The 17865-nt window shown below is 37.6% G+C and overlaps 1 protein-coding gene across 1 annotated transcript in view; it reads right to left on the reverse strand.

Moving 5' to 3' along the window:
• Positions 1-17865, reverse strand: part of SLC9A7 (solute carrier family 9 member A7) — a 94875-nt gene that overhangs the window by 40951 nt on the left and 36059 nt on the right. Inside the window, 5 exon segments of the mRNA XM_037821171.1 lie at positions 10831-10984; positions 14289-14400; positions 17244-17314; positions 17317-17356; positions 17452-17540. Coding sequence (XP_037677099.1) covers positions 10831-10984; positions 14289-14400; positions 17244-17314; positions 17317-17356; positions 17452-17540 — 466 coding nt within the window.

Consider the following 17865-nt stretch of genomic DNA (forward strand, 5'->3'; position numbering starts at 1 on the left):
CAAAAAGTTTAGAGAAGATATTGCAAAAGAGATAGAGGCTGTAAAGGAAGCACTGGACATGTATACGGCAGAAATCAAAAGTTCAAAAAACCTACTAGTAGAATCTATGGAAATGAAAGGCACAACACAATAGATGAAAGGCACAATGGAAACATACAACAGCAGATCTCAAGAGGCAGAAGAAAACACTTAGGAACTGGAGAACAAAACACCTGAAAGCCTACACGCAAAGGAGCAGATGGAGAAAAGAATGAAAAAATATGAGCAACGTCTCCGGGAACTCAAGGATGAAACAAAGTACAATAATGTACGTATCATTGGTGTCCCAGAAGGAGAAGAGAAGGGAAAGGGGGCAGAAGCAATAATAGAGGAAATAATCAATGAAAATTTCCCATCTCTTATGAAAGACATAAAATTACAGATCCAAGAAGCTCAGCGTACTCCAAACAGAAGAGATCTGAATAGGCCTACACCAAGACACTTAATAATCAGATTATCAAATGTCAAAGACAAAGAGAGAATCCTGAAAGCAGCAAGAGAAAAGTGATCCATTACATACAAAGGAAGCTCCATAAGACTATGTGCGGATCTCTCAGCAGAAACCATGGAGGCAAGAAGGAAGTGGTGTGACATATTTAAGATACTGAAAGAGAAAAACCACCAACCAAGAATCCTGTATCCAGCAAAGCTGTCCTTCAAATATGAGGGAGAGCTCAAAATATTTTCTGACAAACAGACAATGAGAGACTTTGTGAACAAGACACCTGCCCTACAGGAAATACTAAAGGGAGCACTACAGGGTGATAGAAGACAAGAGTGCGTGGTTTGGAACACAATTTTGGGAGATGGTAGCACAACAATATAAGTACACTGAACAAAGGTAACTATGAATACGGTTGAGAGAGAAAGATGGGGAGCATGTGAGACACCACAAGAAAGGAGGAAAGATAATGACTGGGACTGTGTAACTTGGTGAAATCTAGAGCATTCAACAATTGTGATAAAATGTACAAATACGTTCTTTTACGAGGGAGAGCAAGCAAATGTCAACCTTGCAAGGTGTTAAAAATGGGGAGGCATTGGGGGAGGGATGCAATCAGCATAAACTGGAGACTGTAACTAATAGAATCATTGTATTATGCTTCCTTTAATGTAACAAAGGTGATATACCAAGGTAAATGCAGATAAGGGGGGGATAGGGGAGGCATGTTAGACACAACATTGGTGGTATTGTCTGATTCTTTATTCTACTTTGATTTAAGGTTATTTTTCTTTTTGCTGCTTCCTAGCTGTCATTTTTTTTGTTTCCTCTTTCTTTTGCCTCTCTACCTTCTTTGACTCTCCCTCCTGCCTTGTGGAAGAAATGTAGATGCTCTTGCTTAGTATGAACAGAATGTTCAATTAGGATGAACTTAAATGTTTGGAAATGAACAGGGGTGTTGGTAGCAAGATGTGAGAATAACTAACAGTGCCGAATGGTGTGTGAATGAGGTGGAAAGGGGAAGCTCAGAGTCATATATGTCACCAGAAGGAAAGTTGGAGGTCAAAAGATGGGAATGTATAAAACTGAATCCTATGGTGGGCAATATCCACGATCAACTGTACAAATACTAGAAATCACTTCATGAACCAGAACAAATGTATGACAATACAATTAGAAGTTAATAATAGAGGGGCATATAGGGAAGAACTATATACCTATTACAAACTATATACTACAGTTAGTAGTATTTCAACATTTTTTTCATAAACAGTAACAAACGTACTATATCAATACTAGGAGTCAACAATTGAGGGGGGTTGGTTAGGGATAGGGGAGGTTTAGAGTTTCCTTTTCTTTTTTTCTTTTTTCATCTTTCACTTTATTTCTTGTCTGGAGTAATGAAAAGTTTCTAAAAATTGAACAAAAATTAAGTGTCATGATGGATGCACAGCTGTATGAGGGTACCCAGGGGCAAGTGATTGTACACTTTGGATCTTTGGATAATTGCATGGTATCTGAACAATCTCAATAAAAATGAAAAAAATAAATTAAAAAAAAAATCTCAGATATCACAGTGGTATGTAGCCCTCCAAAGGGCCACAGTACATAAACAGATATATGGCATTTCAGTGATTTTAAAATTTCATTTGGGGGGAGGCAATTAGGAAACAAAATGCCTTAAAAATGCTCCTTAAGGGGGCAATAATGAAAAAGAGGATGAGAAACACTATACTAGATGGTGCCCAACTCACCATGCTATGTCCCTGAGCTATGAAAGTGAGAACATGATGCTTAACGTGGCACCTTTAATTAATTACATGTTCAGAATGTGACTTAAACCAGACTCTGTATATTACTAAAGCATTGAGAAATTTTGACAAATATCAGAAAAATAAGCCAGATTCCTTTAATGTAAGATTTATCATCTCTTGACTAATAAATAATACTAATAGTAGCAATAGTAATGGTATGAATAATAATGATAATATAATAGCTAAAATGTACTGAGTACTTGCCATGAGCCAGGTGCTACATTTAATGAGCAAATTCTTTATCACATGTATTGATTAGCACATTTGATCCTTGTGTATTGTTGTCCCCATTTACTCAGTGAGGAAACTGAGGGTTAGAAAGGTTAAATAAGTTGCCCAAGGTCACAAACTTCCGACTCAGGCTGTTAAGACTCCAGAGTCATATCCTATATTATAGGATAGCAACTTTGACTACAAGGTGACATCTTTATAAACTCTTTTAAAATATCCAGTTTCAAATACTATTACATAAAGAGCTTAGGGGCTCTTCCTTTCATTATTCCTTACGTTATCTTACAAAGAGCTTTATCATAAACAATCAGTCTAACACGATTACACCAAGCAGAGTGTTCTTGAAAGATTATATTACTGCATTCTGGGATATGACAGTTACTTGTTAATTTGGCTCACTGGGTGTGTGAGGCTCCACTCCCTACACCACTTCATGTGTGTATCATTTAAAGCTGGGGGCTCCAAGAGGACAACCACCATGCCACTAAAATGCGCTCAGGACATATACAAGGCTCATCTGTGAAAACATCCCATGATTGTTTTCCTAAGTTGCCAAAATTATGCCTGTTATAAATAACAACACTTACTCAGGAGACTAAGATAAATACCTAGTTTATGCTGAAACAAAATAACTTTTTTTTTAAAAGATAATTTTGCCATTACCTTTTAAAATGTCAAGCATAAACACCAATTTAAAAAAGGTAAGTTGGATTTACAGAGAGCTGTGGCCTGGCTTTGAACTATTAGTTATACTACATTTTTATTTTATATACACACTTGAAACTAGCCATGGTTAAAAAAATCACAGCTAACTCCTAATTATTTACAGTGGAACTCCAAGACCCATTCGGAGCTTCTGCTTCTAAGCAACTATTTCACATCTCATCATGGCCCCTATCAGCAGCCTGGAGAAGTAAGAACAAGTAGGTACTGATCCTGCTGAGGTTATAGAGATCAAAACACCACACTGAACTTTAGGGGGTTTCTGAATGAACTTAGTATAAGAACCTGAGTTTGCTAAATGATCTGTGGCCGTAAACTAATACCACAAGCCACAAGCCAGAAAAACCAGTCTCCTTATTGTTACCAGAGGGAGTTTCTTTTTATGTTGACTCTTTAAATGTCAGTTTCTACACTTACATAATGGCTATTTATATACATCTGGGAAAATGCAATGAGCTGACACCATATGTACTTTTACCAATGGCACACTGTACAATGCTACTTATAATTGGACAGAAGGAAGGAAATAATAAAGATAACAAAAATCAGTGAAATTGAAAACAGAAAAATACAGAAAATCAGTTAAACAAAAAGCTAGTTCTTTGAAAAGATCAATAAAACGGGCAAACCTCTAGCAAGACTAACAAAGGAAAAAAGAGAGAAGACACAATTTACCAGTATCTGCAATGAATACTACAGACCCTACAGATGTAAAAAGGATAGTAAGGAAATACTACAAACATCTCTACACACATAAATTTGATAGCTTAGATAAAATGGACCAATTTCATAACCTACCACAGTCACCCAATTTGAATAGCCCTATAACTATTAAATAAATTTACTTCAAAATTTTAAAAACTCCTAAAAAAGAAATCTTCAGGCCTAGATGTTTTCACAGAGAATTCTGCCGAATGTTTAAAGAAAATAATTAACATTAATTCTAATAATCTCTTCCAGAAAATAGAAGAGTAGGGAATATGTCTTACATTATTTTCTGAGGCCAGTATTATCTTGATACCAAAAACAGACAAAGGCCGTACTGAAATTTAAAATAACAACCCAAAAAACTGCAGGCAAATATCTCTTATCACAGACACAAAAATCCTTTACAAAATATTAGCTAACAAAATTCAGCAATATGTAAAAAGAATTACAACCAAGTAGGGTTTATTCCAAAAATACAAGGCTGGTTCAATACTGAAAAATTAATCAATATAATTCACCATAGTAACAGGCTAAATAAGAAAAATCATATGATCAATCAATTGATACAGAGAAAGCATTTGACAAAATTCAACAACTGTCCATGATAAAAACTCTCAGAAAACTAGCATTAGAGGGGAACTTCCTCAACTTGATGATGAACATCTACCAAAAAAACCTACAGCTAACATTATCCTTAATGGTAAAAGACTGAAAGCTTTCCCCCTAAGATCAGGAACAACGTAAGGATGTCTACTCTCACCACTCTTATTCAGCAGAGCATTGTAAGTCCTAGACAGGGCAATGAGACAAGAAAATGAAATAAAAGGCACACTGTTTGGGAATGAAAGAAATAAAACTGTCCCTATTTGCAGATGACAAGATAGTCTATGTAAAAAAATCTCAAGGAATCTAAACACACAAATAAAATTCTCCTAGAACTAATAAGTGAGTTCAACAAGGTCGCAGGATACAAAATCAACATACAAAAATCAACTGTATTTCTACATACCAGCAATGAACACATGGAAACCGAAATAAAAATACAATATCATTTACAATAGTGTAAAAAAAAACAACAAAAAGAAAAGAAATACTTGGTTGTAAATCTAACAAAACATGCCCACAAACTGTCTAATAAAGGGAAAAAAATCTAACAAAACATGTATAGGAGTCATAAGCTAAAAACTATAACATACTGATAAAAGAAATAAAAAAACATAAATACATGGAAAAACATGCCACATTTATGGATTAGAAGATTCAACATAGCAAAGATGTCAATTCTCCCCAAACTGATCAATTGGTTTGAGTCAATTCCTATGAAAATCCTAGCAAGAGTTTCTGTAGATATAGACAAGCTTATTCTAAAATTTCTATGGAAAAGGAAAGGAACTAGAAGAGCTACAACAATTTTGAAAAAGAAGAAAAAAGTGGGAGGAATCACTCTACCTGCTGCTATGATTTACTTTATAACTAGAGTCATCTAACAGTATGATACTGGTGGAGGGATAGACAAAAAAAACCAATGGAACAGAATAGAGAACCCAGAAATAGACCCACATTGATATGGCCAACTGATTTTGTGTGTGTGTGCTTTTTTTATTGTGAAATAAGATACATATACAGAAAAGTGATAAATTTCAAAGTACAGTTTAACAAGTAGTTATAGAGCAAATTTCAAAGTATGATATGGGTTACAGTTCCACAATTTCAGGTTATTTCCTTCTAGCTGTTCTAATACTCTAGAGACTAACAAGAAATATCAGTATAATGATTCAGTAGTCACAATCATTTGTTAAATCCTATCTTCTCTGTTACAACTCCTCCCTCTCATTTGATCCTTCTCCCAATCTTCAAGGATATTTGGGCAATAACCATCCTAATTTCTTTATGTTGAAAAGGGGTGTTGACATTATGGGGTAGAGGAATGAAACTGGTTGTTGTTCTCAGAGAGACTGCTAACTCTGGGTTTCAGAGCTTAACTAGCATAGGAACAATCCAGAGGCTTTAAGTCTCTGAAAAATAAACTTATTGAGTATATAATTTTTTATAGATTTTTAGATTGAACCTGGAGTGTTCCTTAGGGTTTTCAGGAACTGTTGCTTGGGGCTTGGCATACTGTGGTATTTTGTAATATCTGGCTGCAATTTGCATAAGAGTAACCTCCAGAATAGTCTCTCGACTCTATTTGAAATTTTTCAGCCACTGATACCTTCTTTTGTTACATTTCTCTTCCCCATTTTTGTCAGGAAGGAATTGTGGATCCCATGATACCAGGGACTGGCTCAACCCTAGGAGTCACGTCCCATGTTGCCAGAAAGAATTATACCCCTGGAAGTCATGTCCCACATAGGGGGGAGGGTAATGAGTTTATTTACAGAGTTGGGTTTAGAGAGAGAGAGGCCACATCTGAGCAACAAAAGAGGTTCTACAGAAGTGATTTTTAGGATAGTTACAGGTAGGCTTAACTTCCCCATTACAGAAATAAGTTTCATGAGAGAAGCCTCAAGATTGAGGGCTTGGCCAACTGATTTTTTACAAAGAAGCAAAAGCAATTCAATGGAGGAAGGATATTCTTTTTAAAAATCATGCTAGAATAACTGGATAGCCATAGGCAAACAAAACAAAACAAAACAAAAAAACCCCACGCTGACCTAAATCGTACATCTTATGCAAAAATTAACTCAAAATGGATCATATTTAAATGTAAAGTGTAAAATTATAAAACTTTTAGAAGATAAAATAGGAGAAAGTTGTCAGGACTTCTTCGTGCTTGGTGAAAAGCTCTTACACATGACACTAAAAGCAAAATCCATAAAAGGAAAACATGACAAATAGGGTCTCAGCAAAATTAAAACTTCTGCTTTATGAAAGACTCTGTTAAAAGGATGAAAAGATGGGCTACAGACTAGAAGAAAATATTTGCAAACCACTTATTCAACAAAAGACTAGTATTTAGAATAAATAAAGAATTCTCAAAACTCACTAGTAAAAAAGAATCCAATTAGAAAATGGGGAAAAGACTTGAACAGAGATTTCAAGCTCCACAAATGACAAATAAGCATGTGAAAAACTGTTCAACATCACTAGCCATGAGAGAAATTCAGATTAAGATCACAATGACATACCACTACACACCTATTAGAACTGCTATAGTAAAAAGATAACACCAAATGTTGGGGGAGGATGCAGAGAAACTGGATCTCTCATACATCGCTGGTGGGAATATAAATGGTTCAAGCACTCTGGAAAATAGTTTGTCAGTTTCTTATAAAACTAAAATACGATCCAGCAATTGCACTCCCACGCATTTATCTTGGAGACACGACAACTTACACCCATACAAAAAGCTTGTACATGAAAACGAATAGCAGCTTTATTCCACAGTCAAAAACTGGAACCTACTCAAATGCTCTTCAGCAGGTGAATGGTTAAAGAAACTGTGGTACATCCATACCATATGATACTATTCAACAATAAAAAGGAACAAACTACCGATACATACAACAACCTGGATGGATCTCCAGGGCATTAATCCTGAGGAGGAAAAAAGCCAATCTCAAAAGGTCACATATTATGTGATTCCATTTATATAACATTCACAAAATGACAAAATTAAAGGGATGGAGAACAACTCAGTAGTTGATAGGGGTTAGGGATGGTGGGGATAAGGAAGATGGGTGTGACAATACAGGATAGAATGAGAGAGATATTTTTAAAGGGACAGTTCCGTATCTTGATTGTGGTGGTGGATACACAAATCTACACATGTAACAAAATGACACAGATCTATGCATACACATATTTTCGATTTTATACTACAGTTCTGAAAGATTGGGGGAAGCTGGGTAAAGGGTACATGGGACCTTTCCATACTATTTTTGCAGCCTTCTGTGTATCGTTAATTTACTTAAAAGGTTTAAAAAAATTATATGGCATAAGAAAACTTGAATGCCCTGAAATCTTATGGCTCACATATGAAAGAAACCTGATAGAGGGTTTCTAAAATCTGATGATAATTCCAAAAATTTACAAGGCATTACCAATAAAGACTAGTGAGGCTGAAATTTTTCTAAAATATCAATAATAAAAAACAAATTTTGATCACCTTTGCTAGAGAAAAAGATTGATTTATGTATCTATTGTCTCTTTAGAGAATATTACAAACTTGTCATTTGAAGAGGAGATCAAAAAGTAGGCAGATAAAAAAATTGTAGAAAAAAAATATTATAAAGAAGTGACCTGCAGTTAATTAACAAAAATTTTATATGCATTTTCTGGACTTTGCAATAGTTCTGATTATTATGAGCTTTTTAAAACTTGGAAATATACTGTAATTTATTTCACATTCTGAGTAAGTATTCACTTTTATGCCTGACTTTGTATTTGTAACATTCAGTTCTTTTACTTAAAGAGGCTCTTCAAATTGTATAAAAGCTCCAGACTCCACCAAATTTAAATATGCTGCTGTACCCAGGTATTACAGTAGAGTGAATAAGAGCATGGGTCAGACAAAAACCTCGATCCCACCATTAGATAACTACAAGACCATGGGCAAGCTACTTAACCTCTCTAAGTCCTGGTTTCCTCATTCATAGAACAGAGTAACAGTGGATACATATGAATGTGTAATAGGATTGTTGTGAAAAAAAAATATATATAGAAAGCACTCATAACAGTGCCTGGCATAAAACAAGGGGTTGGTAAATGAATCCTAGAGCAGACACTGTGGGTTATCTGTTCAACAGCTATAGAGAAAGACTCTGCTTTCTCCTTCCTAGCAGCTCCCAGTCTAGTTCAGGCATCCTTCTCTTTATCTGCAGCCTGTGTGCCTCAGGAAAAGCTGCCCACAGTCTCAGCTGGGTAAGACTGACTGTTCTAATGGCTGACTTTTTGAGAAGGGTTAAATGGAGTGCAAAATGTCACAAGTCAACTTCCTACTCTCAATGGAAAATTGTTTGGCCCTGTATATTTGGTGGGTGGGGGTGGGGAGGCACCAGAAAAGAACTTATAAATAACATGAAGAATACACAAAACTTACATAACTTAATCGGGCACTGAGCACCCAGGTCTCCTACTGGGTGACCAGACAAATAGGAGCAAGAAGTAATCTCAGAGGTCTCCAAGTGCAAAGATACTTAACTGTGGGCAGTTCATTCTTCTACACACAACGAAGATGATGCCAACTTATTCCTTATGTTTAAAGCCAAGAGATTATAAAGTCCCAAGGATGGATTATTTTCCTTAATCCAATCCCTGAGATTCATGCCAAGAAGCTGAAAGTCTAATCATGCCAAATTTTACAGCATAAAAATAGTCCCTAACACAACCCTTCTTACAGGCAGTATGACAGTGGTTAAGAGTGTCAACTCTGTGGCAAGACTGTCTGGATTCAAATCCCAGCTCATCCACATAGAGCTTTGTGACCCTGGGCATGTTACTGCTCTGTGCCTCAGTTTCCCCACCTCTAAAATGGAGATAGTAATAGCTCCCTTATAGGAATATTATAAGGATTATCTTAATATGTGTATATCCTGGAACAACACTTGAACACAAGTGCCAGTTATTCTATGACTATCACTAAGAAGCCTCACATAGGCTCTGCAGACCCACCTGGATCTGAAGCTGAGGCACAGTAGCCCAGAAATGGTGCAGCTGGCAGTGGTCAAGAACAGGAATTCCTCCCTACTATTAACATCAAAGTCCCAGATGGAGGAGACTATTCTCTCAAAATTCTAGCTTTCTCCCTGACTCCAAGGATGATGGGGAGATCCTTGTTCATTTTCTCTCCTCCAGGCTATGTATGCTTTGCAGCTTGTCTGTCCCGTGTTTTCTACAATCTGGGTAAGGGAATACAATTAAAACACCAGCAGAGGAGGGAAAAAATGAGTCACCTGAAAATAAAACAAAACACCCAAGGCTGCTTCTTAGAGAATTCTTCTTCACACCTTTGCACTACCCAAGTGTCTTCTTGTTCCCTATCATATTCACATCCTGCAGACCTGAAACTGTGGCACTGCCAATGATAGAGCATAACACTTAAATCTGGAAGGGACTTTGAGATAATCTAACTAAGTGCCTTCATTAAAGTCTAAACTTCCCCATTGAAGTTGAGGAAAACTGAAGTCCAAAAATGAAGGGCTTGTCTTAAACCAAAGCCAGAATTAGGCTGGTGGTCTCTTGATCTCTGTTTCAATGTCCTCTTTTCTATAAGGTACTGGAGCTCACAAGCACAGTTGTGCAATTCAAATGCTGTGAAAAAATCAAACTCAGATCAGTGCCCTTGGTAAACCCATCTGGCCTCTCCATCCTGACACAGTTGCAAAAACCACAGGAAGAGAACGTCCATGAGATGGCAGCAAATTAGGGTTACACAGGAAATGTCACCTATTTTCTGCACTCAAGCAGTTAAGGGTCACAGCACACAGTTTCATATTAAAACAAAACTCTAATTTCGTCTTTTATTTCTGGTTGGAGAGCTTATTTATTTTTAAGGCCTTAGGTTTCATTTCAAAGGAACACGATATAGTGGACATTGTCAAGGACTAGTCTCTCTCCTGCATCCTTAAGGCTTTTTGAATTCTTGCCCTAATATTACAACTTTAGCAAGGTCCAGGAGTTTCTGTTTCCTTGTATTTTTGCACCAGTAAAAATTATAATGATAACATTTTTTCTCTTGGAACATTTACTAGTCTGAAGTTTTATTTATTTCTAAAAATTTTTAATCTGAAACAAAACAAAACAAAACAAAAAACTGTAAAAACCTTCCACGATATAAGCTGCAGCACACCCTGCGTGGGCATATTAAGCGTTCTCAAGAACAGTAGCAAGTGATGTATTTAGACAGAAAACTGGCCTTGGTTCCAGACTGACCTTATATTAAACCATGACAACATGGGTGTCGTGCCTCCACCAATGACCCAGACAGTGAAGAAAATGATGAGGAGGGTGGTCGTAAACATCATCTGGAGAGCACAGGATGCTGTGTCTCAGATGGCTAACACAAAGGCCATCGCTCCCCTGAGGCCTGCAGAGACCAAAGAGGAAGATCTCCTGGTTATAAGGATAAATGACAATGACTCCTCAAAACCCACTGCTGCCACTCAAGGCTTATTGACTGGATCCATTTACACTTAGAGAGCCAAGTTGTTTTACTCAGAAAGAAGAACCTTAAAGGAATATGAGCTTTTCAGATTTGCAGCTTTCTTGCAAAAAATTCTCAAATGCAATGAGAAAAATACTGCACTACTTTACATACCACATTTTAGAGTAATGCTCTTTTATTTCTTAAATAATTCTCTTGCTAGTAACACAAAGTAAAAAGAAATGTAAATAAGAAATAATATAAACTCTGTGATCCAAATACATAAACAGTAGTAAATTTGAGAAACAGGCTAGGTATGAATACATCAAATGCAAATATACCACAAACCACAAAACAGTTCGGCATTTCCTTAGCCAAGGGGGAAGTCAAGCAGAGAAGTATCAATATAACATACTTTACATCAAGAGTTGGCAAAGTTTATTTTGTAAAGGGCCAGATATTAAATACTTTGTGTACCAAGAGGTAAAATCAAACATATCATGTAGGTACTTACATAAAAGAAAGAAAACAAATTTCCACAAATTTTTATTGATAAAAATCAAGTCTATAATAATAATCATTGAGCACAAATTGTTGGACTACAGATCTAACAAAAAGAATGGAATTCTTTTGGAGGGGATATTTCACTTTAATAGGGTTTCAGAGTTAGTATTCCTATCATCAAACAGATTGCAAATGTTCACCTGTAAAAGTCATTCTTAGCTCATGAGGGGCAGGATTTGGTCCAGGGGCCAAACATGATGTCGCCAAGGTTCACTTAGGTAGTGGCAAGTATCAGAACTTTATTCTTTAAGGCTCATAATTTGTTTTTTAATAAAAATGGTATCAATGGTCTTTAGTATGTATCTAGCATAAATTTTTATTCACCAGGGGCAAGAGTACATGTATATTATATGAGAGAAGCACAAGCTCTATCTACTACATCTGTACATTTTCCCACCTTTCCCAATTTCACAATTTTATTCACCTGGAGCTTCATTATGCTTCACCAAAGAACAGTGACTCAATAAAAGATACATTAAAAAAAAAACAGAGCAAAAGTAATGTTTTCTATTTATCTGTCCTAATGAACTATTTATACACATCTAAGTCATTCTACAGCAAGCTATGACATGGATCAATTTTTAAGCCTACAAAGGGATACTGTCTCAAAGAAGAAAACTCGAGGGTCAGAGGGAGACAATGTATGATATACATATATCTTTTTTATTTTATTATGTTTACTTTATTGTAAGCAATAGGAAAGTGAAACCTCAGGTATTTCACAGCCTTGAAAAATGAGTTCCTTTTGATGGCCATATTTCTCCCAGCAAACCAAGGAGCAGAATTTTGAAATATTTTTTTATTGGGGATATCGCTAAACAGCACTGTGTACTTCTCAGCCTTTTAGTACAAAAGATAATGAATGTATTTTATGTTTAGCTAGGCGACAGTTATTGCCAACTTACCTTTCCCTTTTTCACCAGTATCTTCCTGATAACATAAGTGGGATCTTGTCATTGCCCTCTTTATAAACCTCTAATGTCTCCTAACTGCTCTTGAACAAAGCCCAAGCTCTCTGGCACACAACTGAAGCTTCTCCATGGTGTAGACTCCAGCGAGGTGATTCTCAGATTGTGGTCCTTAAACCAGCAGCATTACCAGCAGCTGAGAACTCACTAGAAGTGTAAATTCTTAGACCCGAATCTGGCCCAGGGATCTGTGCTTTAAGAAGCCCTCCAGATGAATCTGTGCTTTAAGAAGCCCTCCAGGTGAATCTGATTTAACCTACTGGTTGATATCAGTAGTTCAGACATAATTTTCATTTCCAACTGCACCCTCTTTCTTCATTACTCTATCTATCTTACATTTAAACCAGACTGCTATCCTCTGGAAAAGCCTACCTGGCAATGTTTTCTGCCTTTACAACCTGCTGCCTCCTGAAATTTCATTTCTTCCAAGCCCAGTTCAAAGGCTACCCCCTTTGTGAAGATGGTCCTGCACCCTCCTCTTCTCATCCACATTTATTTCACACCTCTTCTCTGCAATTCACCATCCTCTCTTGGGAGAAAGTTAGCTCTCTGTACACCTCTCCCCCCACCCAGTAGACTCTGAGCTCCTTGAGGGAGGTTACTCTTTGTATCTTCCACAATCCAGAACTGTGGCTTATAAAAAGAGGATGCTCAACAAAGTTTTGTCAGAGTGAAAGGAAACAATGAGAAAAGCTAGTAATGATGGCAGGCTGTATATTTAAGTTCAGATTCAAGTTAGTACCAGACAAAGTGACTGCTTTTCTGAGCAGTGCCAGTTGGTGTGATTTGAGTATATCTCTATGATGCCCCCCACCAGAGCTACTGCGAACCAGCGCATGCAGCTGCTACTCACTCTGCCTTCTTATACAGCCCCCTACCCCTTCCCACACACATGACAGAGGTACCTTTAAGGATCATACCAAAGCCAGGCTGCTTTGGTCCCCAATATCTCCTCCCTCTGTTTGGTAGAGATGCTCTAACTTCAGTCTCATCTATATAAAGGCTGATGCTTACCACCCCCATTGCAATATTCACTTATGCCAACTGCTGTCTTCTTTCCTCACCTCCATGAATTTCTTTATTGTCCTTTGTCTCCTCAGTGGCTTCTCCACACTTCTCAGCTTTACAGTGAAAATGTGGCATCTGGAGACAATATAAATCAAGCAGAACTATCATAGCAGTTATCTTCAGGCTTGGGGTTCATCTTGCTTATGTGAGCTTTTTTTCTCTATAGAAAATTAAATCTAGGAGGGACCTCAACTAGTTAGTTCAATTTCATTATTTTAAAAGTGATGATACTATAGCTGGGAGACTTTGAGTGACTTGGCACATACTCTTTCTCATTAAAGAGCTATTTTTCCTTCTAATTTTAAGTCTGGAGACCTTTTGAAAGCTTAAGGGTTATGAACATCTACTAGAAAATAGTAAAGTACTCTAAATACATATATATCTAGGGCCTTTTGGTGGTGGTGATGAAATAAAGATGCGTTTTAGTAGATAATGATCACATTTGGTAGTATGGTTTGCAAAATCAATACTAATTTAGTTGAACATGTGCACCTGTGCACTCAGCACTGCAGGAGAGAGACCAAAAACAACTTTAATTTCTGTCTTTTTTGAGCCTTATTGACTATATTTTAATCATACTGTCATTCTCTGCTGTATAAAACTCATTTTCTTCACATTTATATATAAAATATAAATACAGATTTTACCTGAAAACATCATCATGTGTTGAAAATTCCAGCCAATCTTATGCCTTCTGCCCAAGTTGAGGAAGAAGGAGAGTGGGGAGATATGTGCAGCTCTGCCCAGGAAGATGGCAACCTGACCAAGAGGTAGAGGTTAAGGACCCAACAGCCTTCCAGAATGGCACTAACACAGAACCTCTGATTGAGCAAAGACATTTAGGAATGTAGTGACACCTTGTTATAATCAGGAGAGCTGCACAAAGAAGCCAGGCTGCTTGGCTTCCCTTTAAACAAGTCTTCTAGCAACAAGTGGAATCCAATTGGCCAACTTTCCCAACCTCTCCTTCATAAAGATAATTTCTAGCCTATTAAACACACTGTTGTAACCTCCTGATTTAACAATCAGGTATTGACCAAGTCCCTGATCTATCTAAAAAATGAGTTCAGAAATAAGTTAACGTGTCACAGTGGGGGTGGGGACTTGGGAGAAGCAAGCACTGTGTCTATTAGAACACAAATACTATTAGAAGAAAAATATTAGAAGAAAATAATATTTGCCCGCTTTATAAACCTCTAATGTTCTATTAGAAGAAAAATAGCAAGAAGAAATAATTACTAACTCCTGAGACAGACTATAAACAGAAAGCTGGCTGGAGAGAAAGAGCTCCCAAGCTTCTCTTGAAAGTAAACATCAGGGACTCTAATCAGCAGGACGATCCTGAAAAAAAGGAGGTAAGGAAACTTACAGTATTCATAACCTGAAAACACATCTTTACACATTCATAACCCTAAAACACATACTTCACAACAATCAACCTGGGGAAACATCTCTACCTAACTGACTAAAATGTCTTTTGGCTATGTAAGAAATGGAAAAGGAGGAGTGTGGGCAAGGAACTCTAGTGTGGAAACTAAAGAATTCAGGGAAACCAGTCATTCGTCACTTGCTGAGTTAAGAACAGAGCCCAAAAGAGAGTTCCACACTGCCCCCGGTCAGAGACGGAAACAACTGTGAGAGCCAGAGGAACAGGGAGCTTCCGTTTAGGCAAAGCACCAGCTGCAGGAGCTGCAGCTGTTTCAGACAGAAGCGAGGGCAGAACTGTCTTCTGCCTTCTCCAGGGTAAAGCATTGACTATTTTTCTTTTTCTTTTTTTTTTTTTTGGTTGTTTTGTTTTGCTTTTAAAAGGAAAAAGGCAGTGCTTGTAAAGCACATTCTATTCCAGAAGCAAAGCAAAAGCCCTTAAGTGTTAAAAGGCCTTCAGGATTCTTACTGCACAGATAACTGACTCACCCTTTGACAAGGCCCTCATCGGTAAACAAGGACTGCTGAACTCACTAACTCTCTCATGGGATGCCATGCTAGGAATAAAAATGAAAACAACATGCAAGGTCCTGCTTAACGAGGTTTATTATAAAAAAAAAAAAACCCAATCCCCTAAGTTTTTAGCTATTACATAGTTGAGTATGTAAATCCAAGAAACGAGCCACCCATTTAGGCATAAGTAGAGGAATGCGGGCACTGCATTAGGCCACCATCTATCTAGGTGCTTTGTGAGTGTCACTTATTCCTACACAATAAATGAAAAGGCCAGAAAAGAGAAACACTCCTTTTTGCCAGCATTTCAAGACCCGTGAATACCCGTGAATCGGAAAATGCAAAAGTGAATGCCCAGCAATAGGGCACTCCTGCTGAGTATGCTGGAATCGAGGCTCAGAAGGATTAGTCGAGTTCCAAGGCCCAGAAAAAATCATTTTAATGAAAACAACAGTGTCTGAGGCCAAGTGAGCAAAACTCTCAGAGTTTTGTCTAGGCATTCACATCCTTCCTCGCTTGACAGAAATCAACTGAAAAGTGTGTCTTTATTCCAAAGCCAGCACTAACAATGGGACTAAATCAAGGAACAAAGTATTTTTCCATTTTTATCTTCTTTTCCCTCTTTTCCCTTTTTTGTGGGGGGAAAAAGAGCATTTTCCACCATGATTCTGTAGCAGTAGGTAAACTAAAATGAAGTGTGGTAGATTGGATTATGTACCCCAGCAAAGGCATGTTCTTAATCTTAATGTGCATCCCTGTGGGTGTGAACCCATTAAAAATAGGATCTTTTGAAGATGCTATTTTAGTTAAAGTGTGGCCCAACTGAATCAGGGTGGGTCTTAATCCATAGTACTGAAGGCCTTTAAAGAGAAGAAACTGAAAGCCAGAAATCAGAAAAACAGGAGAGAAGCCAGAAGCTGGAAGTCAGTGCAAAACCAGCAGAGCAGAGAAAGGAGAGGACATCACCATGTGACAGGAGGCAGCAATACAAGCCAAGGAACCCCAAGGATTGCCAGCAGCTAGCATCAGAATGCTATAGACTCTGGGAGAAAGCAAGTGTTGCTGATATCTTGATTTTAGACCCCTTCTAGACCCAAAACCATGAGCCAATAAATTACTGTTGTTCAGTCAACCCAATGTGTACTATCTGTCATAGCAGCCTGGCAAACTAAGACACGAAGGCATGATCACTGCCTGCAGACTTCTCTGGGCAGTGCAAGGAAGGGCTGCACACACCAAGTGTGCAGTCTAGAGCAAGAGTAACAGGACCTTCAGGTCATCCAAATCAGGGAATCTTCTGGATTGGAATCCATGCAGCTACAAAATACCAAAAATAATTCTGGGGTCTTATGGGGTTGCTGACTTTTTAACTTGCTAAGAAGGACACTTTACAAAATAAACTACTGTTTGCCAAGCACCATCTTAACAGAAAGGCCATGTGACAGAGAAAATCTAGAACACATAATTTTAGGATAAATGCCAGTCCTTTAAAGTTGAATACATTTAGCTTTATGAAACACCATGTAAGCCTTATTTTGCTCATCATAAAAACCTCATGAATTAGTAGCACTGGCCGAGTCACCCAACCCAAACAAAAATTATTATAGTTTCCACAACAGTGGCCACTCTCCATGTAGAAAACGGTGAAATGAAAAAAAGGATACAAAAGCTCCAATGATGAAAATGGGGCTGAAAACGTGCTTCTGGAAGGTGAACAGCGCCAAGCCCATGTAGGAAAGATGAAGTTCTCTGCCAGGAAGTGTAATACCTCAAAAAGCTGCACAGAGTGGGGAAAAGGAAGCTGTAAACCCTGCTATTCCGCCTTCCTTGTATTTACAGGTAATTCATGTGTAGTTAACAGCTTCCTCTCACCTGCTTGGTTTGACTTCTTGATTCTACTGACAGATTGTTGTAAGTGTAATGTGCTTGTGTGATTCCACAGTAAAGGACAGCTACGACACCTATCAAGAGATTTAAAAAAAAAATCAATAGGAAAAAAAAAAAGACCAGGAAAAAAACACCTGCTCTTCCTGAATGTTTTTCAAAGTTTCTTCATACTCAAATCTTGTGTATGGAAAGCTTCTACTGCCCACCCCCACCCCCACCGCTCTTATCAATCTTTCTTCTCCAAACCCTGCTTTTCTTCAAAGTCAATTCTCTTTGCCCCAGTTTTAAAAACATTCTCTCTCTTCCTCTAAACTCCTACACAATTTAACATCTGTATTTGGCATTTAGCATTCATCCCTTCAAAGAGAATGAGAGGGCCCGTCATGCACTTTTGTTATA

This window comes from Choloepus didactylus, chromosome X (genome assembly GCF_015220235.1).
Source record: "Choloepus didactylus isolate mChoDid1 chromosome X, mChoDid1.pri, whole genome shotgun sequence".
NCBI classification, from domain to species: Eukaryota; Metazoa; Chordata; class Mammalia; order Pilosa; family Megalonychidae; genus Choloepus; species Choloepus didactylus.